Below are 24,800 nucleotides of genomic sequence, written 5' to 3'. Positions count from 1 at the left end.
CTGCCTTAGAGTTTGGAAGAACCTTTTCAGAAGACCCAGATGGTCTCAGCTATGTCAGCAAAGATCAGGAATAGGTCTGTGATTCAGGCTCAAGTCAGATCAGAAAAGTGGTAGCTGGTCATTCTTGGGAGCCAGGATGTGAGTGGAGCAAGAAGACCTCAGGAAGGTGAAGCTCAGAAGGGCTCAGCTCAGGTCACTGAGACACCTGCCCCCCCTTTCTATGTACATTCCTTCTAGTGTTCACGACTGGAACTTCCATTTTACAAAGGAGAGTTGGGTCCTTAGAGCATTTCTAAGCATTTCTAAGCATTAGTTGTGGGGTTGGGGAGGGATTGCTTATTCTGGGACTGAAATTATAATTATTTTCTGGTGACTCTGGCAACTCAGGCCCTGATCTGAGATTATTATTGCCATTATTATGGTCACTGTGATCAATGGGGACAGGAGCCATGTCTTAATCTCAGAAATTGAAAAAGAGAAGGGATCCTAGGCACCATCTATTCCTGCTCCTCATTTCACAGAGCAGTACAGAGAGGATGTACAGATCTTCTGAAGTACAGAGGCGATGGGTGCCTCGCCAAGACTTAGAAGTCTGCATCTGTTACCTTAACAAGAGCAAGGCATATAGAATTTATTCAAGAATATGTGGCAAGTTGCAGGGTGTTACACAGGAATGATACAAAGTTTAGTTTAGCATTTCAGAGCCTCCCACAATATGCATATTGTCATCACCAAGTTTATTCATTCATTCAAGAAATGTTTAACGGGGCAGGTGGGGGAGGCACCTGGCTGGCTCAGTTGGTGGAGTGTGCGACTCTTGATCTTGGGGTTGTGAGTTCGAGCCCCACGTTGGGTGCAGAGATTACTTAAAGTAAAATCTTTATAAAACACTATTAAAATATACTTAATGGGTGCCATCTATGTGCTTGACACTGTTCTTAGGCACTGGGGATAGAGTAGAAAATAAAATAATCCCTCCTTTAAGGAGTTTACAGATGGCAAATACATACATAAATAAGAAAATTGATAAGTAAAATAGACTTCTATCTCCAGTAGTGGTAGGTTAGGATATTAGTAGCACCCCATCTTGCTGAAAATAACAAAAAATACTGGATGAATGTATTTTTTCATTCTTCCTAAAGGCTTGGAGGGCTGATAGGTTAGTAATGAATACTAGGCGATTCCTTTGTTTTTTAATTTTTAATGTTTATTTATTTATTTATTTATTTATTTATTTATTTATTTTTTGAGAGAGAGCGAGTGCGTGAGCAGGGGAGGGGCAGAGAGATATTGAGACACAGAATCTGAAGCAGGCTCTAGGCCCTGAGCTGTCAGCACAGAGCCCGATGCGGGGCTTGAACTTGTGAACCATGAGATCATGACCTGAACCAGTTGGACGCCTAACTGACTGAGCCAGCCAGGCACCCCAATACCAGGCTATTCCTAATATGGATCCATCTAGGGGAAACTGAGAACCAAGAAACAAATACCTGGGCATTAATACTGCTTTTACTTTGAGGACATTTTCCCATGTTGACAAACTTGGGCTTTGGTTTTGGTGGTTTTATGGGGCAAGGAGGATAGAAATCAGAGGATATGGCTCACTCAAAGTGGGGATGCTAACAGGAAGTTCTCACCAAGTTAAACTGGAACTCCACAAGGAACCACACTCTCAGAATAAATGTGAAATAGAACTAAACCCACTCCCTCCTGACTTGTGAGACTGTAGAGAACACTGCTCTGGTTCTAAGTAGAACAGGGAGAAAAGAGGAACAAAACCTTGTCTCTGAGAAGTGGTCATGGATGATCCCCATCGTGGACTTACAGCATAGTTTGTCACTTGAGAGACCCAGGGAACCTCGGGCTGTAAACTTGGTCGAGGACAGGCAGCCCTTCCAGGTGCCTGGCAGAAGCCAACACAGATTCTCTGTAGGAAGGCATATTTACACCAGTCCTCAAAAAATCCCCCAGAAGAATTTTTCCAAGACCAAAAAGAGAACACAGTTAAAAACAATTAATTGCACAAGAAGCTGAAGCACTCTGAAAGAGAACCAGTGGGGATAGACAGAAAAGACTAAAGGTCACAGGTTAAGACAGCCAGTTTGAAAATATCTGCCAAAAATAAGAAACTATTTTAAAAATGACCTAAAGATTTGAAAAGCAGCCAATAATCTTCTAGAAATGAATATATATTGATAAATATGAATATATAATATTTAATAATGAACATGTGATATGAATATGAACAGGAGTATGTAAATGTACATAAACATAATATTACATATGTACACCATGGATGGGATTAACAAGAAATTAGACATAGCTGAAGAGATAATTTGTGAACTACAGCACGGGTTAGAAAAAATTATCCAAAATGCAGCATAGGGAGACAAAAGATTGAGAATTCAAAAGAGAAATTAATAGATTTGGAAACAGACTGAGAAAATTTAACATGTATTTAATTGCACTACTGCAAAAGGAGCAAGAATAGTAATGAACAAGATACACTAACCGATGGTCACCTAATTGGCTAATTCTGCTAACAGAATTCCAATTTGGAGATTGAAGAATCCCAGTGAGGGGCACCTGGGTGGCTCAGTCAGTTAAGTATCTGACTTCAGCTCAGGTCTTGATCTCACGGTTTGTGAGTTCGAGCCTCACATTGGGCTCTGTGCTGACAGCTCCGAGCCTGGAGCCTGCTTTGGATTCTGTGTCTCCTTCTCTCTCTGCCCCTCCCCCACTTGTGTGTGCGCGCGCGCGCGCTCTCTCTCTCTCTCTCTGTCTCTCTGTCTCTCTCTCTCTCCAAAATAAATAAATAAATAAATAAATGAAGAATCCCAGTGAAATTCAAGCAGGAAAAATAAAAAGAAATCTACGTTTACATTCATCATAATGAAATCATAGAATATATAAGACACAAGAAAAATCTCAAATATGTTCAGAAATCAAGATTACCTTCAATGAAGAGACTGTCCAATTAGCCATTGATTTCACATAGCAGTTGGAAGTCAGAATATACTGACATGCTGTCTTCCTGTGCTGAAAAGAAACCACTTGATAATCCAGAATTCTATACCCAGGAGAAATACAATATAGAAGTATTAGGATAAAGATATTTATAGTGAAACAAAAACTGAGGTTTGCCACCAACTGAATCTTTCACTAAAGGTAATCCTAAGAATGTACTTCAGATGTGATCCCATATGGAGAATTATAGTTTTAAGAAGTGAAGAACAAAGTGGTAAATATGTGGGAAAGCCTATGCGTACCTTGGCTGTGAAAACAATAATGATGGTGTCTCATAGGGTTAAAAATAAAGTAGAATCGGGGTGCCTGGGTGGCTCAGTGAGTTAAGCGTCTGCCTTCAGCTCAGGTCATGATCTCATGGTTCATGAGTTCAAGCCCCACATTAGGCTCTGTGCTGAAAGCTCAGAGCCTGGAGCCTGCTTCAGATTCTGTGTCTCCCTCTGTCTGCCCCTCCCCAGCTTGCACTCTGTCTTTCTGTCTTTCTGAAAGATAAATAAACATTAAAATAAAAGTAAATAAGGTAGAATTACAGTGTACACAGTAATAATAGCATATAAGTTGGGTGGCGTTAGGTCTTTTTATTTTCTCCCTGACAATTTATATGGAAGGACAAAGGCTAAGAATATACCAAATGAACACTTATTATAAAACAGTAATAAATACGATGGTGTGGCATTGTTGCCAGGATATAATTAGACCAGTGGAAAAAACAGAAAGCCAAGAATCCAAGCCATGCAAGTGGCACTGCTTATACTTGGAGAAAAGGTGAATCCAAAAGAATTTCATCATAGGATGCAAAACAGAGGGAAGTCCACGATGACTTTAAGGTTCTTATCCTGAGCAATCAAAAAAGCTGGAGTTATCCCTTACTGGGATAGGGAGGAATTCTGGAGTTGCCTTCATAATGGATATAAATTTGCAGTTCAGGGGACTCCTAATCAGATGGTTACTGGTGGTATTTACAGCCATGAAATTGTATGAGATTACCAGGAGGCTGAGGGTCAATAGAGGAAAGTCCTAGGGTTGAGTCCCAAGACACTGCCATGTTCAAGTTTGGGAGCATAAGGAGGATCCAAAAGACAGGATTAAAAGTAACAGCCAAAGGGTTGTAGGGAGTTGTGGAAACCAAGAAAGTATTGCAAGGGGAGGGCAATCAATTATGTCATATGCCAGTGATCAGTCAGGCAAGGAGAGCACTGAAAATAGAAGCTTGTCTACTGTCTGAGAGAGGAACTGGTATCATCAGCATCACTGTCAACAACAAACAGGTTACCTCACCACCACGGACAAACGAAGGCATACCTTTGTTTTATTGTGCTTTATTGCGCTTTGCAGGTGTTACATTTTTTATAGTTGAAGGTTTGTGGCAGCCTGCTTTGAACAAATCTCTTGGCACCATTTTCCCAAAGCATTTGTTCACTTCTGGTCTCTATGTCATAGCTTGGCAATTCTTGCATTGTTTCAAACCTTTTCATTATTATTATATTTGTTACGGTGATCTGTGATCAGTGATTACAACTGACTGAAAGCTCGGATGGTTAGCACTTTTCAGCAGGAAAATATTTGTTAATCAGAGTATCTATGATGGGTTTTTTTTAGACATAATGCTACCACACACTTAATAGATTACAATATAGTACAAACATAACTTTTATATGTACTAGGAAACCAAACAATTCATTTGACTTTCTTCACCATGATAACTTGCTTTATCGCGGTGGTCTAGAACCAAACCCCCAACACTCTTTAGGTTTGCCGGTACTGAAAACTGGCTCAATGGTGGGTCATCTCCCCAAAGTTCTATTTTTTTTTTTTTAATTCCATGGAGACCTCCTAACTGGTGTGGAGTTTTTTCTGTGTTGTTTGGAAGTAATATATAATTATATCTTTGATCTTCCTTTTCCCAACCCCACCCGACTGACTCCACATCTCGATACAAATGGGAGATTCAGTATTGGAACCGAGAACTAATTGTTGCGTCTCTCTATGCCTGGGGTCCCCCACCTGTCATCAGCCAGTGCCCAGAACTGGACTATGTGAACAGGAGCTAGGAGGAGAGTGGTAGAAATAGGGCAGGACCCCTTTAAAGATCACCCCTTTATAGTCAGGCGTGCTTGGGTTGACAGAAATAAAGATCAATAGCACTCCTTCTTACTTTCAAAAGTATTATGGGTTGGACAATAAATTACGTAGTCTCATACCTATTAGATTTTTAAAAATCTTTATTTTATGCTAACTTTTCCTTATTTTTTTTCATTGAAAAAAAAACAACTCTGTCTTCTAAAGAAAAGGGCTTGGCACAGCCCTAGAACAAGGTGTGGAGTGGCACATAAAGGGGCAGGGTGATGTTTCTAAAAAAGTGGGGTTTGGTTGTGGAATTAGGGTAAAGCCAAAGGCACATACTGCAACACATGTGAGTACTGAACGTCCTTCTCTCCTCCACCCCCTGTGACTAAACGTTGGCAGGAGAGGTCAGGACCACGGCTGGGGGGAGGGTTTCAGGGATGCCAGTCTGCCAGATCAGCTGGGGATATTTTTCATGGGATGGTTGAGAATAAGGCAGTGCCCCGCTGCTGTGTTCCTCTTCCCCAGCTGTGACAGAGGCCAGCGTGGGACAAGGTGAATTTTCTCTTTCTTCTCCAACTCAATGTGTTGAGCTACAACAGTGTTTTTCCTTTTTGAATTAAAGCTCTTTTGTTTTCTTTTTATGTGGGAGGGGATTATCAGAAGCAGTGTCCTGGCTCTAGAGCTAGGTGCCTGAGCTTTCCTTCCATGCCCAAGGCAGTCATTTACTTCCACTTGTGTGTTGGGGACCAGCCCCCAGAAACCCTCCTCTGTCACCTGCCTTATTGTGGTGGCGTCCCAATTGTGCCCCTCCAGATTAGTCAGCCTGCTGAGGTTCGCTGGCTCAGCTGATAGAGCATGCGACTCTTGATCTTAGGATCGTGAGTTTAAACCCCATGGTGGGTATAGAGCCTACTTTAAAAAAAAAAAAATCTGGGGCGCCTGGGTGGCGCAGTCGGTTAAGCGTCCGACTTCAGCCAGGTCACAATTTCGCGGTCCGTGAGATCGAGCCCCGCGTCAGGCTCTGGGCTGATGGCTCGGAGCCTGGAGCCCGTTTCCGATTCTGTGTCTCCCTCTCTCTCTGCCCCTCCCCCGTTCATGCTCTGTCTCTCTCTGTCCCAAAAAATAAGTAAAAAACGTTGAAATAAAAAAATTAAAAAAAAAATCATCAGCTTACTGATCTTTTTAAAATCTGGATCAAATCATGTCACTTCTCTGCTCAAAACTCTCTTAAGGCCCTGCATCTCATGAGATATAGAAGCCAGCATCCTTGTGCCACAGGAATGGCCCTCCTCCTCTCCACACCCACCTCCCCCTTTTATTCTCCTTTGGCCACCCTCTGCCTGACAGCCCCTTCCCTCCGATTTCCTCTTTAGGGCCTTCCTGAAATATCACCTCCTCAGCCATGCCTTTCCTAACCAGATATACTCTCTGTTTGATGCATTTTAGTAGTTTGTTGTCTGTCTTTCCCCACTAGAAGATCAGTGCCACGAGGGCAGACACTCCTGGGCAGTCTGCTCACTACTATATCCCTGACACTTAGAATGGTGACTGGCATGTAGAAGGTACTCAAGACATATTTTATGAGTGACCGAATGAGAAAGTAAGGTAATTAATCATTAATAAGTTGCCAGAGACGACCTATTACATCAATGATAAAGTCGATTGTGTGTGTTTTAAAATTGAGCTACTATTATGTGCCCTGCCTCAGACTGGCTCTTCTCCCACTGGTTCAGCCAAGATTGCTTCTGACTTATCTGTTTCTACTTGTTGGGTTTTTTTGTTTGTTTGTTTGTTTGTTTTTGGTATTCTTCTCTCCAAACCTTTCTCGTAGGAAACTGTCCCGAAGCTACTTCTGTGGGATTTTCTCTGACTAATCCCCCTGTGCTCTGCTCGGCACATATGAAGCTCATGAACTGAGCCCGTACTCTGTCCGCCTGCTATTAGGCTCATCCTTGTACGTGTGCAGTGGTTTTCTCCACCATGATTGTGGATGTAAGACCTGGAGCGTGGGGACCAGACCGTCTCTCCTTCCTGTCTCTCATAGCATTAAATAGGACTCCGGACTCCATAGCCTGGGTTCTGTTGCAGTTTGGCTGTGTCCACAAGTAAAGCTATGGGATCAGAACACCAAAAGCAATGGGGACCATGGTGATGTTCCCATGTTCTGGAGAGCTAGGGTGCTAGAGCCAGGGACCAGCAAATCTTTACCAAGTAGGTTCTGCAGTAAGGAACCGCTGTGAAAGGGCGTGAGGCACAGAATGCAGTCCAAGACAAGTCCCCACTTTTGGCCTATTTGGGGGGAGACTGCTCATAAACATGAAATATCCCCAGCACATATTTCCTGAATTTACTAAGCAACATCAACACTGCAGCCACAGTGGTGAAAACAGTGCTGAATTTAGTACTACTAGAGAACCTGCTTTCTAACATCAGGATAGGATGAGATTGTAGACGTGGGAGCCACAGAGCAGGGTTCACATCCTGGACAGTCAGTAAATGGCATCCATAAAAGGCATGTTTTACATGATTGTTATAAGGATAAGTGCTCAGGAAGATGTGTACTGAATAACGCAATCGAGAGGGCACCACCATTAGCATCCCAGCTTTGCCAGGAGCTGTCCAGACCCTGGACCGATCACATTGCTGCTTCTTGGGCCTCAGTTTCCTTATATATGAAAGTAGAGGCTGGACGTGGATGACCCCTGAATGCTAATATCCTTTAACTCCCATCAGGATCCCAGAGGCTAGGGTTGTAGGCCACGCCTTGTGACCTTGAGCAAATCACTTCACTTTTCATGCCTGTTTCCTCATCTGCAAACTGGTCACAGGACTGGGCTGGTGTCCTCCAGTCTTATCTAGCTTGAGGAGTCCTGAGGAGCCTGCAGGGACACTGAAGGACAGCTTCAGACCTGGTTGCTGTAGTGGAAGGGAAAATCAGGAGCTGAGAATCTAGGATTGCACAGAACAGCACCAGAGGGCTGGGGAGGGGTGTGTTGGAGGTAGGGCCCAGGAGGACAGGAGGCTGGGACAAGTGAGTAGAGCAGTGCCTCTAGAACTTGGATAGGAGTCTTGTTCAAGTGCAGATCCTGAGCCACTGGATCTGGAGCTGTCCTGGAGATGCTGCATGTTGACCAAGCTCCTGGCCCATGCAGCAGGTCCATGGATCACACTCTGGGTAGCAATAAAGAATTTTCTTCCTTCCCCAGTTTAGCAGCTGGGCCTCCTGGAGAAGAACAGAAGCCAATCTCCTTCCCCCTCATTCCTCCATGCCCCACCCCCAGGACCCAAAGCAAAGGATGTTTTTGCCATTGTTTTCCCCCAGTCATTCCCCTAGAATCCTCCAGAACGCTCACACACATTCACTCTTTGATGCCCTGGCCTCCCCCGCCTCATCGATACTTCCATCACTGGCCTTTTGCTGCAAAAGTGATTTCGGGGGAAAAGAATCTCACACCACGTTTTCCAGGCCCTTACTGTCTGGCAGTGACAGTCCCAGAGGAACGGGAAGTGAAAATGTCTACATTGTTGGAGAGCGGTGATGTCATGTCCAGCCTTTCCTACTTACACGGTGCCCATTCCTCCATCGTCCTGGAGGCTGGGACTTCTGCCGCTCCCACTCCCTCTAATGAGGGTCTCCCACACGGTGTCATTCCCATGTAACCTCTTCTCCACCCTGACATACACACATGTGCGTGCGCACATGCACGCACACACGCCCTCTACCCAGAGAACGTTGCCATCCTGCCTGCCTTAGGGAGGCCTCATTTTTCACACTGTGGCCCACAGGGCAAATGCTGATATTTGTACAATGTGCGGGGATAAACAGCTGAGGCTGCCACCAGCACACCCCCAGCTCCGGCACCCCCAGGCGCCCCCCAGAGGCCTGAAGTCGTTCATACCTTGACACATCTGGAACCCATTCCCCATTCGCCCACCGGTGTCATACACAGCTTGCAAAGCATTGCTTGAACCAGAGCGCCCCCCTACCCCTGCTACCCCCTCTCTCCTCCCCTCCTTTCTAGGGAGGGAACGTGTAGTCCAGGATACTTTGTATTTTCAGAGGGAATCTTTGCTGTCCCCAGCCAGCGCCAACCACCCCCCTCCTGCCCCCACCATCCCCTGATCCCAGAGGAAATACTACCTGAACAGCCTTCTGTGCAGAAAGAATTCTAAGAAGACTTCACTTGACTGACGCAAATTAGTTTTGCTCTGAGCAGGTTACACACCTAGACGTTCAATCTCCTTCCTCTGCCCTGAGAGCTTATGCAGGGCACTTTCTTCCCCTGACATCCTTCTGCTTCATGGAAATGGTCCTCCCTGGCTCTGATGGGAGAGGAGAGGGCCTGGTCTGGGAGAGTGAGTTATTATTCTTAGGTTCTAGAAAGAGGAAATGGGGGGCCCTTGGAGGTCAAGCGACTGGTAAGCTTTCCTTTCAGCCTAACAGCCGGAGATTTCTGCACCAAAGGAGAAATCCGAGTCCTCTATTACAGTTGCCTGGCAGAGAAGTCTTACAGTGATATTTTGTTCACCCTGAGGACCAAGAGTCTACAAATCTCATGCCTGGTTTATCTCTCTTTATTCTTCTTTGGGCAGCTTTCCCACACACACCGCATGAAGCTGACTCACCGCTTCTCAGCTCAGACACCTTCCACGGCTCCCTGTTTCCTTTCACCGAGAGCCCAGTTTACATCCCATTATTCCCCTGATCTGCTTGTTCCTCTGTACTCTCAGCCCCTTCACAGAGCATGCAGTACCTCTCAGGTATCATTCACTCTAAGAGTTCAGCTCTCCTCCGTGGTCAACTGGAAACCCCCTAATGAAAGAAATAACATCACGTGTGTTGTACGCACCTCAGCGTCCAGTGTTTTCATCCTTAGGGGTTTGTATGTGTTAGAGACCATTTGGCATTTCGTAAATGGAAGACAGTCTCCATGGACAGTGCACCCCTCCATAGAATTTGCACGAGAGTTTAGAGGGTGTGCCGCCCCCTTGTTGCCTACTGGTGGACTCCAGATTAATAGTACCTGACGTAGCGAAGAGGACTGTTGGCCGACCAAATAATAGCTGCCCAGTACTTGTCTGCTGAGCCATAACTCTCCCTGTCTCTCAAACAGATTGCCCTGACATTCTCCATCGTCTTTGGGGTCATCGTGTATCGCATAACAACTGCAGCAGCCCTGTCTCTCAACAAGGCTACACGCTCCAATGTCCGGGTGACAGTGACAGCCACAGCAGTCATCATCAACCTCGTGGTCATCCTCATCCTGGACGAGATCTATGGTGCTGTGGCCACATGGCTCACCAAAATCGGTACTGTGTCACCAAATCCCATGTCTGCCCTAGGCCCCCTTGAACGAAGTCGGCTCAACACATGCGAGGTTTTTGGTGGTGGTGACTGAAAACGAAAAAAGGAACAGGAACAAAATGCTTTGTAGAGTGCATTTTGGTTGGAGAAATGAGGAAGTACTGAAGTTCTGTACTTGCAGGGCCTGCCAGGGGCCTCCCCTCAGCGAGAAATCCTCCTTAGGGCATTCTCTATCAGTAGTCTTCCAGCCCAAGTTGATTGCCTCATTGTCCCCAAAGAATCATTCATGGGACCTATTCTTTTTAGCCTAACCTAGAAGCAAGATGGGTTCAACACTTCCTGTTACAAATTACAGAGTTTTAGCCTTTCCTCATTTTCCCAGGAGTGTTTACAGAGTGGAGAAAGCTCTTGATACTTGAGCCCTGGAGGGTCTCATCTATCCCCATATTGCTGAGGCCCCAGAAAATCCACACATTCCCCACACACTGAGCAGACTTCAAAGAGGCATATCAGACTTCCCAAGCTTCAAGCCAGTGAGAAAAATGCGGTGGCCTCAGTACTCAGACGTGTCATTTGAGCCACAACCTGCTGTTGCCTGAGCACCATTTTTTGGCATTTGCGCTTATTAGACAGGGGAGAGCTGAGAACTGAGACCCTTTCCTCATGGTACTTATCCTGGGTGGCCTTGGGGCATGCACCTCTTTCCCTGGTGGAATCTGGGGACTAGGGCTGTCAGCTTCTGACTATCCTCAGAAAAATTGAACTAATGATTAGATGTCTTTAATTCACTGACTAGTTAAAAGCTAGACACTTGATAGGATAACCCCCTTGTCAAGAGAGCCTTCCCTGGAGGATCAGAACATTCCAGAAAGGTTTCACTAATTCCAGTTAAAGGGATTCTTTCAGTGCCTTTCCCTGGCTTGGCCTCTACTCACGGTGGACATTGACTTTTGGTCTCCATGTGGATGTAGCCAAGGTACCATCTGGAATGGAGGTTCTGCTCTCTTTAGGCATGTGCACATTAATAAGTGTTACCCGTCCGTGTTCTTTCATAGGTTTCTGGAGAAAAGTCAGCAGAGAATGTTGCTTCAGGGTGTTTAGTGGTATGTGAGATTCTATAGAAGCACTTAGGGGGAGCATCCTGGGGGGGCTTCTGAGGTATAAGGGCATCAAGTTGGATTGCTCAGGTGCAGAGGGAGGGGGAAGCGGGCAGGAGGAGAAGAGGTTCCTGGCAGAGGAAACAGAATAAGAAATCTGGCAGTGAAGGGAGAAATCAGACCCTTCAGGGTCAGAAAAGGCCCCGGGGGTGGGGGGGGGCGTGCACAGGGGCTAGGCTTGTACAATGGACACAACTTTGGTGCCAGGGGAGCTGAGGGGGCAGAGAGCTCAGTGTACGGAAGAAGGAAACACGAAGCATGTCCAGGATGCCAGGGGAGTCCAGTGTGGTGGTTCTTCTAGGGTCTGCAGCATGTCCAGGGCATAGCGGAGTGAGAAACTAGGCCCAGAGCATTGACCCAGACCTGATTTTTCTGTAGAAGACCTTGAATGCCAGGCCAACGATGCTGCCAATTTTCATAGACATGGGAAAGTGTTTGCTGGAGTTTGAAGAGTCATCTAATAAAAAGTACCTGTCTTTCAGCCCTAATCATTGAATATGCTAAAAAAGTAAGATGTAGGCAAAAGCCAAGACTTCACTTTTAAAGCTAAAATAGGCTACATGGGAGGAAACAGCTTAGCAGGAGAGCCAGATAGACTTCCTAATACAGGATTACAGACAGACATCCCTCCCAGTGGCCAGCAACGGAGGGCAGGGAAGCCAGGCAAGTCTTAGGATGTGGAGGGGCAAGGCATAGACCCTTTTCTCCCCAGAGGAAGGGCAGAGGGGGTGGACAGATGAGGCATGCTGGTGTCACCCTCCAGGCTGACTAATGAGATAAGCTTCTGTCCCTCAAGAGGGTAAAGGATGAGGTGGGGGAGACAAGTTAGGGCATTACAAATAAGCACACTCCTTCCACATCGGGGAAGCATCAGGAGTGGAAAGAAACGTCCCCCATCCCCCTCAGTGGCTCTGGCCCCACACCACTGGGGGACTTTCTGAAGAATGCGACATGATTGGAGCTGTATGTTTGCAGAACTATCCTGGCAGGGGCATAGGATGCCACAGAGAAGAGAGAGGCAGGAAGGCCTAACGTAAAGGAGATTAATGAGTGTGTGGGCAGGAAGTAGGGAAGAGAGGAACAGGAAATCGGCGATGGTGCAGAAATGTCTTCCTGCTGCCCATTTGCATTACTTTGTTTCACTTGTGTTCCGTGGCTCTAGAGAGTGGTAGGCTAGAAGATAGAGCGTGGTCCACAGTCAGAACCTCACTGACAAGGGTTTAGTGAGCACCTCCTGTCTACAACGCAGGGCAAATTCTCTTTGCACTGGGCCATAAAACACCATCCACACTGTGAAGCTACATCCACTGTTCCTAACAGTGCTTTCTCCCTCACCCAAAAAGTTCAGGCTCCCCCACGCTGTGCAACCAGTGGCTGGTAAGGAAGTCTGTGCTCTGGAAAGGAGATGAAATCCTGGCAAGTACCTTTTGTTCTTTGTGATAGCGATACTCATAAAGCGACTTTCAACTTAAAAGAGTTCTGTTATCCCATTTCATCCTCACAGAAACTGTGTGTGGTCAGCAAGGAGAGTATTATATCCTCATTTTACTAAGGCTCAAACTCAGATTGTCCCTCTGAACTGCAAATACCTTTTGCGCTCTGTCGGTGTGAGTTTCTTACTGTCTGCACCAAAGTGGTGTATTGGGTCTCCATGCAGGAACCCATGTGGGCCTCGTCCTAGGTTGCTGCTCTTGTCTGCCTTGGACTGGATGTTCTCAGAGGGTCAGACAGGTGTTTTTGTATAGTGGAAGGGCCACTGAATTCGGGAGCCCAGTGGAAGGAACCTTTGAGTTCTCGGCCTGACTCCTTCTCCCTCCCATCCCCAGATACGTGGCATTGGGCAAACAGGGAGCTTTTCTGGAACCAGTTTTATTGATCTTTCCTTCATTATTTCCCTCCTTCCTGTCCACTGATCATCACCTCTGTGGGGACTGTTGTCACAGCCTAAGGACTATGCCCTTGTCTTTAGCCTCTGTCTATGGGCCTCCTGCTTGGAAATCCCCACCCAGTCAGTCTTTTCAAACTTTCTCCTTGGGCTGGGGGAGGGGAGCACTACTCCATCCCCCCACAGACAACTTCTGTTTGCCCTTGGGTCAGATATAAACTAGCATTTGAGGCCCTTGTGTGTGGATTTCCCAGTCTTAGGGTAGACGAGACTCTGCCAGGGTGATAAATCTATCTTAAAATCTCAGGTGCATAATTCGGAGTTGTTTACTTGTTCTTGCTCATGCTCCATGTCCAGTGCAGCAGGGCAGGGGCTCTGGACCCAGACTGATGGAGGCCACATGGACACCAGGGAGGCTGTGAAACACACCATCTCTCACTTCTGCTCACAGCACACTGGCTGGAAGCAGCCTAATTGTGAAGCAGTGGGAAGATGTGTAGAAGTGTGTGGACACTCCATGGACAGCAAGGGTCTCTGCTGCTGGCTCCAGCCAGGCTACAAAGCCTTGGAGAACAGCTCCTCGGTCTTACGTTTCCTTTTATGTCCCCCATAGTGCCTGCCTCACAGGAGATCTGTGAGTTTGCTGATGCAGTTATCTCTGTCTTCATTTATGCATTCAAAAAAATTGTTTCCGGGGAATGCCCATAGGATAGGCATCCTGCAAGCCACAGTGGAAGCTACCATGAGCATGTATGTGTTTGTTATTTCCTACCTTCAAAAGGATTTGCAGAAACATTGAGATGAATAAGGTAAATGTGAAGTTGGCTTGAAGGGACAGTCACTGAAAGATGCAACAAAGCTATCAGAAGACTTAAAGTGTCCTTAATGGCCAAGAATGTGCACACTAACCCACTCACCGAGGTGGTCGTGCACAGCAGGGGTGACCTGTGCACCTTCAGGCAGAGGTATGACTGCAGAGTCCCCCAGGCCTGCATGGAGACAAAAAGTTGTGAATAAGGCCACCTAATGGAATGAGGATTCTGCCAGGCTTAGGGGTTTCCTGTGCCATTCTCACGCTGGCTTTAATACCCGTCTGGCTTCTTGCCTCAGATCTCCTGATTGCTGAGGAGCCTATGACTACCGCCTTGCTCACCAGGTGCAAACAGCTGGTGTAAACAACCCCAGCGAGTTCCCAAGTGTTTCCTGCAAAGGCTGGGTGGTGAAGACCGATTTCTTGGGAGCATCTCCCAACAGGCCCAGACATCAGGCCCATCTGAGGTCCCTTCTGGCCACAAATATTTGTGACAGACTCCAGAATGTGTTAAGAGTTGGCTCAGCAGTGGTATATAAAGACACAGTAATCGCCTCCCTGGCTGCCATGGTAACAGTGGTCACAGGCTTGGGTGCAAGACACACCGTGAGCTAGTGGCTGTATGGCAATGGTGGGGCAGAGACTGAGCTGGGACCTAGGTGGTGGGATGGGGTTGCTAGGGGAAAATGAGTGAAGCTTGGGGCCTTGGTGGCCAGAGTCTGCTCTGCAAGGTGGGTAGCCCCCTTCAGCAAGCGTCAGTAATTAGTTTGTGAGGATCCCAATGAATAGGTGGGACAGTACAGTCCCCAGTGATCTGTTCATTCCTGAAGGGGTCCCAGGTGGTGGTTTATAGGAAAGGGTCTGGTTTCTGGGATGGGAAACAAGCAATAGCTGGGCAGGACATCAGGACCCCAGATGTCCAGGAAAATCAGACCGGACTCAGATGTCATGGGAGGCCAGGGTATGAGGCAAGGTGACAAGGGTCACCAAGTAGACGAGCTCAAGGCATGCTTTGGTCCTAGCCTGTCCAGCTGCTATCACAGAATACCACATAGTGGGTGTCAACAGCAGAAATGTGTTTCTCATACTCTGGAGGCTGGAAGTCTGAGCTCAGGATGTCAACAGGGCTGGGGAAGGGTCCTCTCCCAGGTCCTATGGCTGTGTCTTCATATGGCAGAGGCACGAGGGGCCCCTCTGGAGCCTCTTTTACAAGGGCACCCCACTCACTCCTGAGGGATCCCCCTTCATGGCCTGAGCATCTTCCAAAGGCCGCACCTTCCAAAGGCCCCACCTCTGAATACCATCACAAGGGGGATTAGGTTTTCAACATATGAATTCTGGCCGGGGGTGGGGTGCACAAGCATGCAGACCATGCTTTTTCCTTGGCACAGGGATAGACGGTGCCTTTGAGGCAGCGAGCTTCTGAACCCACACATGGGGTGCAGGATGTCCAGAGCTCCTGAAAACTGTAGGGTCTTCTCGTGACCAACATAGGCATGGGTCAGGCTCGGCCCAGATGGGGAGCATGTCCGCACTCCAGCTGTGAGAGGGGCAGGGCTGACAGCAGGCTTCTAGCCTTAATAACCAAGATGTCAGCAGCTTGTTTTTTATCAGGATCATTCTCGATCTCTAGCTCTTCCACCACCACCTTCTCTTCCTCTCCCTTTCAAAACTGTGTGCGCAGCGCTGGCTGTGTGTGGAGCTGTGTGGTTCACCCTTCACTCTGCGGTGAGCCTCTCCTAGTTTTGGGGTTGGGCATCTTGCAGGTGCTCAAAGGATGGTGGTGTGCCAAGTCAGAGTCTCCAAGTTGTAGGAAAATGGCTGTGTTCTTGAGTTGTTTAAATACTGATGATGCCGTGCTTCTGAGTGTTGCTGCCCCAGGGCCACTGAAGTGGGGCTAGGAAGGGAACAAAAAGAGGGATGGGGTGAAGGACTTTTGGGGGCACCTGCCATGTGCCAGGCACTGGTAGACATTGTACATACATCATCCCACAGAATCGTCACCATAGAGCTGGGAACTGGTCATGGCTTTCATTTCACTTCTGGGAAGCCTGAAGACGCTTAGGAACTTGACCCAGGAGCATCTGGTTGGTGGCATGTGTGAGCATGTGTGTGTATGTGTATTAGAGCATGCCAAGCGCTGCTGTAAGCACTTTCTGTTTATCAGTATATTTAATCCTCAAAACAAGCCCCAAGGGCATCAGGACTCTTAACACTCCCATTTTAGAGTGGAGAAGACTGAGACACAGAGATAAACAGCTAATAGGCCCGAGGTCATTCGGCTGGGAGGTGGTGAGTCAGGCCTCAACTCTAAGACTGTGATGCTCTACTGTCTGGTAATATATAGCGGTCCTGGTTCCTCAGCGAACTTTAGATGTGTGGAGAAAGCCAAAGAAAGCAACCAGAGGCTCCAGAAGGTTTAAAAGACAATGCCCCGGCCCATGTGAGTGGCAGATGGTAGGGGTCTCTGAGACGATCAGGGAGACTTGGAGGGAGCAAACTCTGAGCGCATCGTCGCCTGCCTCCTAGGTCTGCGTGCATCAGGACACCTGCGCAGGTTCACAAACTTTGGAGTCCCTCATGCTTTATTAAATTTTCTAAAAAAGCTTTTTTCTGAGGATTTGAAATGGCTCAGTCTAAAATCCAGTTCTAAGCTACCATCAGGAAAAGCCAATGTATCACTACTAAAGAGAAAAGAGGGAAGAAAGGAAAAAAAGGAGACAAAGCTTGCTACCAAAGGCTGCCAGGACATCAGAAATTCTTTAAAGAAGAACATTTTGGACATACATGGATGGATCTAATTTTCCATCAAATGTGGGCAACGTGTGTTTTCAGAGTTAGGGGGGACGTGCTGGCTTTGTTGGCTCGGAGCCCTGGGACAAGGAGAGTGGGCTTTGCTGCAGACCGAGTCTGCTCAGGAAGGTACTCCACAGCGAGGACACGTGTGGATGCGGGTGGGTGCGTGCAGGCCAGAACCCGTGTCTTCCTGAGGACAGGGCGGGGGGGGCGGGGGCTGTAGTGCTGGTAATTTGAAATCTGGCCTGAGTCAGGTCCGTGGGGTTGTATTTGAGCTCCTGACTCTCTGGGTGGCCTCAGGCAACTGGGGAGGAAGAGCCTCCTGCCTGCCCATCTGTGAGGCCAGGGGAAGGGTGTGGCGAAAGTGGATTCTGCCATTGTCTGAGGGCCCCCTTGGTGCTGCGGGCACGAAGTATTGTAAATGTTGTCTGGGAGGGTCCTGGATCATGGGAGGCTGCTGCTAATAATAAAAAAGACCTGATCATGGTTATAGCCCAAGTTCGTGGAACAATCCATGCCAGTTATATGAAACTATTATTAGCAGCATGCTACTTGTAATAGTTTCATATAACTAGCAAGAATTTCTTCCCAAATTTGAACGGTAACTATGAACACATCTCTCTCCTTTTTCCAGTTAGTCACTGAAGCACTCATATCTCCTGTTAGTGGGAAGTCCGATATATTTCTCTCCCTTTCTTTGAGTTTCTAAGAACCCAGACTCAAGACTTAAGCCACAAGAAGAGAACAGAGTATGGTGGGCATTCTTTGTTTGCCTTGTTTTCTCTCCAGACCCCTTCTCCACCCTTTTGCACCATGTCCTGCATCCCTGAGGCTCTGCCGATGGTGTAACTGGGGCTCCCTGTTCTGACTTCAATAGGAAGCCATGGAAGAACAGAAGGAAGCTTAGCAGGCACAAGGGAGAATTGGGGGTAGTTCTTCCCTGCTTCTCCCTCATCTCTGACAAAAATGCATCCTTTCTGGGTGCCTGGGTGGCTCAGTTGGTTCAGTGTCTGACTCTTGATTTCGGCTCAGGTCATAATCTCATGGTTCATGGGTTCAAGCCCCACATCAGGCTCTCCACTGATAGTGCGGAGACTCTCTCTCTGGCCCTCCTCCGCTCACACACACACACTCTTTCTCAAAAAATAAAGAAATAAACATTTAAAAAGCTTAAAAAAAACTGCGTGTATCCACAGATTCTACAGGATGAGTCCTCCCTCATGGCCCTTCTTGGGCTCCAGTGACACCATTTCTTCTCCTTGCCCCCTCACTGCAGTAAGTAATACCTTCATTAGGGTCACTTCCTTTGAACCAGTGAGGGGAGTTCTGCTTCCTGATGGGATCTTGACTCATAGAGGCAGTCAGGCCAACATCCACATTTAAACAGGGAAGTCAAACCTGCAGTATGGCCAGCCCTCCTCTCATTGCTGCACAGCATTGCTATTGGATGCTGGCCCTGTCCCATCTGACAGAAGAGTCTGGGCCATTGCTGAGAGGGTCCCTCCGGGTCGCAGGCCCCGGGCAGGCCATTGCTCTTCAGGGAGGATGATCCTCCCCTCTAGAGTGAGCTCAGTCAAGGGGCTGCAGCCGTCAGGGTCGCCTGCTTTCAGGACACCCGTCTATGCCTCTACCCCCATCTCCAGGATGCCATCCATCCTGTAGGCTCCGGGACATACAGCTTGTCTTCTTAACCTTCAAAACACAGTAGATCTGATACTATCCCTTTGAATCTCCCTCAGAGAGAGGTTACCCTGGTGACTCCAGGGGCCCTCACCAACCCAAGCGATGCCCACCCTGACCTTCTAAGAGGACTCTGTCAAGATTTTTAGGTAACTTGCAGGTACCTGTCTCACTAAAGAGGAGGCAGGTGTAGAAATTAAATGTCTGCTAGAATGCTTTGGTACATAAAATAATAAAAGCAAATGTTGGAGCCCTTCCTCTATGCTTGGTGCTTTCCATACTTTATCTCCCTCAGACTCTACAAGAAATGTTTAAGGAAGGTCCCATTTTAGGAATGAGGACAGTGAGGCGCAGAAAAATAAATCCCTTATCTGGGAACACTGGGACAGAAAAGTCCTTCCGGCCCAAGGTCTTCCTGTGTTCTTCTGTTACAGCATTGTGAGTTGTGTCACAGACAATAGAAAAAGACCAGAAGCAGGAAGCACTTGGGATATCACAGGGTGTGCCCTCCACCTCCACTTGGGGCCATGACTTGCTCAAGGCTCTGGTTCCTTGAAGCTAGCTGGGTACCTTTGAAGGATGGTACAGTTCATGCAGTGCTCCATCCCACTGGGGGCACGGCCCAGGGAGGACAGAAGCACAGAGGTCCAAGGACTCCATGTGTCCAACTTTGAATTCTTAATTTTCCCTCCAAACCTGTTAGTTCTCACCCACTTTTTTCCCCTCTCTGGAAGTGGAACCACCAACCACTCAGATGCTTGTACTAGAACCCAAGTGTCATCCCGGACCCGAACTCACTCTCTCTCTCTCTCTCTTTCCCTCTTTCTCTCTTTCTTTTCAAACCTAGAGTCCAGTCTGTTAAGTATTGTCCACCCCACCTTCAAATATACCCCAGATCTGATCACAGTTCATAGGTTCCATCCTAATATTGGCCATCTCTTGCCTGGACCGCTGTGCACTCCTCATTTGTCTCTCTGCTTCCATACCTATCTCCCTCTTGACACACATATACACAGCCCATCTTCTGTGATATTTTTAAAATATAATCTCGCTATATCCCTCCCCTCTGCAAAACCCCAAGGCGACTTCCCATTGTGCTTCCAGTGAGGTTTAAGTCCCTTCTGTGGCCTGTGAAGTCCCATTGACCTGCCCCTGCCTTCTCCTCCAGTTCTACTGCCTAATAAATGCTTTCTCCTTGCTCAGAATGTTCCAGTCCTTGGGGTCTTTCCATTCTCTACACATCTGTAGGTCTCTCCTGTCTGCTGCCCTTCCCTGTGGTTACCACCCATGGCTCCTCCCCAGCTCGTCCGTGCTCCCTCCACCACATCCCTGGGGCCTCAGCTGAGAGGTCAGCTCTCCAGAGGCCCTTCTTGACCGCTCTGACTAAAACCATCTTCCTGCCCCTTTTTCTTCTCATCTCCCTGCCTTTTATCCTCATTGCTCTCCAGAATGGTCTCATTAATCTATGCCCCTCTTCTAGACTGTAATCTCCTCATGGCAGGGAGCTTATTGGTTTTGGCCACCACTGTATTCCCAGTGCCTGATGCCTGGCACACAATAGTCACTTGATAAACATTTGTGGAACTAGGGAAGGATGAAAAAGATAAAAGCATTCCTTCTGAGCTGCCTTCCCTGGAAAGGCATGAGGAGATGGGCTAAGGTAGAATGACTCCCTTCCTTCTCACCGGGCTTTTCCAGACCTGTGTGTGTTTGCAAGATGACCCACTGGTGTCGTGGGAGTGTCGATGGCCACAAACCAGGCACACCTACCTGTTGTCTCCCCACTCCTATCATTGCCATGGGGAGACAGTCCTCACAGGGCTGTGATAGCAATCACATGGGGAATCCATGGCAAGTGCCCGTATAGTGCCCGGCACATAGTGGGCACTGAGCATGGGGTTTTCCTGATTGGCCCATAACAGTATTAATCAGTCTCTCTCTCTTCCTCTTCCCCCTCCCAGATGCTCCCGTCCTATTTAGTCTCCTTCTTTTTTTTTTTAATTAAAAAAAATTTTTTTAATCTTTATTTATTTTTGAGAGACAGAGAGAAACAGAGCATGAGCAGGAGAGGGGCAGAGAGAGAGGGAGACACAGAATCCAAAGCAGGCTCCAGGCTCCGAGCTGTCAGCACAGAACCCGACATGGGGCTCAAACTCACAAAATGGAAGATCATGATCCGAGCTGAAGTCAGCCGCCCAACCGACTGAGCCACCCAGGCGCCCCTAGTCTCCTTCTTTCTTAAAATGAGATACCCTGTGATGCTGTCACCTTGGGCTAGGCTGCTAGACAGCACAGCAGGTCTCACGTCCCTTCGTCTAGGATCAAAAGTCATCTTCCTGACTCTAAAGGAGGGATCCCTTGCACTACGGAATTCTCTAGGGTTCAGGCATATCTCAGGAGTGCCCTTCCTTAATCTCTAGTTCTGGGGCTCTCAGCTCCCTTAGGCAATGCTCTGGCTGCTTAATTACCCAGCTGGCTGGTTTCTCCTAAGGTGATTCCTTTCCAATGACACAAACAAGGCAACAGCATCATATTGGAGGCTGAGACACACCTACCTCTGTCCCTGCCCCCAACACACACACACACACACACACACACACAGAAGGCCAGGTGGTAGGGCTGTCAGAAAACGTAGCTGTTTGCAGAAGCTGGATCTGCCCTGGGGGAGAGGCGGGGAGAGGGGCAGGCACCTCTGCTTTCTGACTCAGCCACACAAGTTCAGGCCCTCCTTCCTTCTGCCCAGAGCAGTGCCGGGGCTGGTACTTCCTGAAACATACACTTGGACATCTCATTTCCTTTTGTCACCATCATTCTGTATCTGCTGGCTGGGTTGCTGGGGGCTCCAGTTACCCCGAGCTGCTTTTCAAAAATTCAGGTTCTGCAGCTGGCATCCTCTTGCTGGCCATACTGTTTCCATATGATTAGGATGGAGCTCTGGGGACTTTGAATTCTGAGCTGGCCCCCTGGGACTAACTTGGGCTTTCATACTAATTATTTTCCAAGGCAGTTTACAGCTGGGTCATTTGTACTCATATTTTTTCATGACACAACACTCCAGAGGTTTAACACTTAACAAAAAGGGGGGCTGGGTAATGGCTCTGTACAGGAATTCCATGTGGTTGCCCTTCCTGGTCCTGGATAGAGTCTGCCCTCTGTTGGAAATCTGCTTCAACAGGTTGGGAGCAGGCGAAACCCTCAGAAGGCCTCCAGTCAACCTGGGGTGACTTTCTGGGGGATATGGGATTTCAGGAGCATATAATGACAGAGAAGGGTTGCCTTCTACTTACCCACACTCTCTGTGTTGACTCCCTACTTCACCTCCCTGTAGCGATTGTAGCCTAAAGGCACTGGGCTTGGAGTTTTATGAAGCATAAGGCTGGGCTGTTTTCTCATGGTCTCAGATTCAGACCACTCCAGAGGTCTGTGTCTTATGAGGGGATCCTGCCCAGTGGCCTGCAGTACAAATTGTTCTGCTTGTACTGAAGACACCATCCCATCCCAAGTGGACCCTGGGAAAACTTGTTCTGTTTCTTGAGTCATATAGTCTCTGTCATAGACAGATGAGGTTCCTAGTGTTGGCTACTGAGACAGATCCAATAGTCTAACTGGAGCTTCAGGGCTTTAACACTCCCATCCCCACCCCCATCCCCACCCCCACCCCACTTATCTCCATCCCTGGAAGGTATTCCCTGGGAGCCTTCCCTGGAAGGCTCTGTGAAGCACATTACATGGCTGCAGAGCTTCTCTGAGGTGGGGGCATCCAGCTGATTTAGTGGCCTATCAAGCGGATTTGGATTGTTTATTGGAAATGCCCATTATTTATGATGGCTCATGGCCCTAAAGGTGCAGGCAAAGGCTGTTTTCAGAAATAAAACTAATAAATAATAACTAGGCCCATGATTTATCAGTATGGAGGAAAGGAGCCACTCATTTCCAGTTGGAGTAAAGCTTCCTGAAAGGATCAGATTCTCTTTCCCCAGAACTTGGAGGAAATTCCTGCAGGGATTGGGAGATCTGAGTACAAAGAGTTCAAAGGAGATTATAAAAGAAAATCAAAGACACGTGCCTCTCTGTTCCTCATTCTTAATCCCCTTCTAGCCACATTTACATGACAAGTTTCCAAATTTTCAGCTCCTTAGACCTGAATACTTATTTTGGGGTGACATCAGTTTTAATTTTCTTATACCCAAACTATTTTAAAATGAGAGACAAGAAGTGGTTGTTACTGTTGAATTGGCTGCCTTAGGTACATGGGACAAAGGCTCAAAATCCTACTGAAAGCCTTTGCTTCCTTCCTCCCCTCCCTCCATCCCTCCTTCCCTCCCTTCCCTTCCCCTCCTCCTTCCTGTCTCCCTTCTGTCTTCTTTCCTCCCTTCCCCTCCTCTCTCCTCCTCCTTTCTTTTCCTCTCTGCCTCCATCCCTCTCTCCTCCCCCCTTCCCTCCCTCCTTCCTTCCTTCCTTCCTTCCTTCCTTCCTTCCTTCCTTCCTTCCTTCCTTCCTTCCCTTTCCCTCCTTCCTTGTCTCTGTGTCTCTTTCTCCTCTGTAACACAATAGGGCACATGGTGGTCTCTGTTCATGACCTGTGGCCATGTTGAAGCAGGACTCAGTCCTTTGGCATATCCCTCCCCTAAGAACAAACCCAAAATTCTTTCAACACTGGTGAGGAAAGCAGGTTTTAATGCGTCTTTACTAAAGATTCTGTGGAGATGCTAATGATGGGATCCCACTACAAATGACAGGGAAGTTAATGAACATTTCTGCTGGGTGCCTCTGCCCCTCCCCCATCACTTACATTTCTTCTTTGGCAGAGAGCACCTCACCTCCTGTCCCTCCCTGCCCCTCGCGTGGCATGGGCATGGCCCTGCATCTAACCCCAACATCCCCAGCTCTTATCTTGTGGATAAGGTAGGGAAATTTAAATTGATTAAATTAAATTGAAATTGAAATTAGGCAGATCTGTCTTTCTTGTGACTCCATACCCACAAACAGTGGTCCTTGGAATATGACAGGGAATTTTTAATAAATGATAAATATTTTTTCACTATTCCAAATCATATTTTTTCATGTCATTCATTCATTCATTCATTCATTCATTCGTTCATTCATTCTTTCAATGAATATGCTTAGAAGAGTACATCTAGTGATAGCTGTGGCCTACCAGAAGGTGTATCTGACTATGCTCATTGTTTTGCCACCCAAACCATGCATGGCGAGGGGAGGGTGGCATGGGGCTTGGGAAAGTGAGGGTAACAGTCACATGGGGGTTCACAGTTATGAGATCTTTTTTTTTAATGTTTATTTATTTTTGAGAGAGAGAGCACAAGCCAGGGAGGAGCACAGAGAGAGAAAGAGAGAGAGGGAGAATCTGAAGCAGGCTCCAGGCTCCGAGCTGTCAGCACAGAGCCCAACATGGTACCTGAACCCACGAACCATGAGATCATGACCTGAGCTAAAGTCAGACGCTTAACAGACTGAGCTACCCAGGCACCCCTATGGTTATGAGATCTTAAAATGGAAAGTGACCTTAGAAATTGATGGTAAGCATTTCCTGGGCCTCAGCATTTTTTTCTTTTGTCAAGGAGAATAGGAATCAGACCGAAGAAAGGGATGTGGATCTTGAGCCCAGGGAAGACTTGAGAAGCATAAATCAAACAGGGATGCACTGGCCTCTTTGTCAGGCAGAATTTGTAGCAGGAACAGAAAAGGCCTTACAGTTTAAATATCTGAGGGGCTTTGCTGATGTACATAAACTAAAGAAGAAATAGCAGCTGAGGCACTGTTCACTGTAAATGGTGAACACAGATCATTATCCAAATGCAGTGTGGGACTGGCCCGGACTTCTGTCTCATGGGCAATGCCGTGTCCCTCCAGGCGTGGAAGGAAGGAGAAAACTACCAAGCTGTCTGCCAGCTGAGGGATAGCACGGTAGACTTTTCCAACTTCATCTCCTATAAAATGAGGACAGTGTCTCCAGATTCCCTGGCAGTGTTTATTTTCATAGTTGTCTGGAGAACCTCGGGAAGCTTGGGTGGTGGACTTCTGCAGAGGTGAGGATGGGCTGTTTCGATTAGA

At 47.5% G+C, this 24,800-nt stretch overlaps 1 protein-coding gene across 1 annotated transcript in view; it reads left to right on the top strand.

Annotated features, from left to right (window-relative positions):
* Positions 1-24,800, top strand: part of ANO2 (anoctamin 2) — a 338,133-nt gene that overhangs the window by 266,223 nt on the left and 47,110 nt on the right. The window contains exon 16 of the mRNA XM_027074096.2: positions 10,209-10,404. Within this exon, the coding sequence (XP_026929897.1) occupies positions 10,209-10,404 (196 nt within the window). The remainder of the gene's footprint in view (positions 1-10,208; positions 10,405-24,800) is intronic.

The sequence above is a fragment of the Acinonyx jubatus genome, chromosome B4, assembly GCF_027475565.1.
Source record: "Acinonyx jubatus isolate Ajub_Pintada_27869175 chromosome B4, VMU_Ajub_asm_v1.0, whole genome shotgun sequence".
Lineage (NCBI taxonomy): Eukaryota > Metazoa > Chordata > Mammalia > Carnivora > Felidae > Acinonyx > Acinonyx jubatus.
Note: the sequence above shows the minus strand (reverse complement) of the source record. Positions and strands in the feature narration are given on the sequence as shown.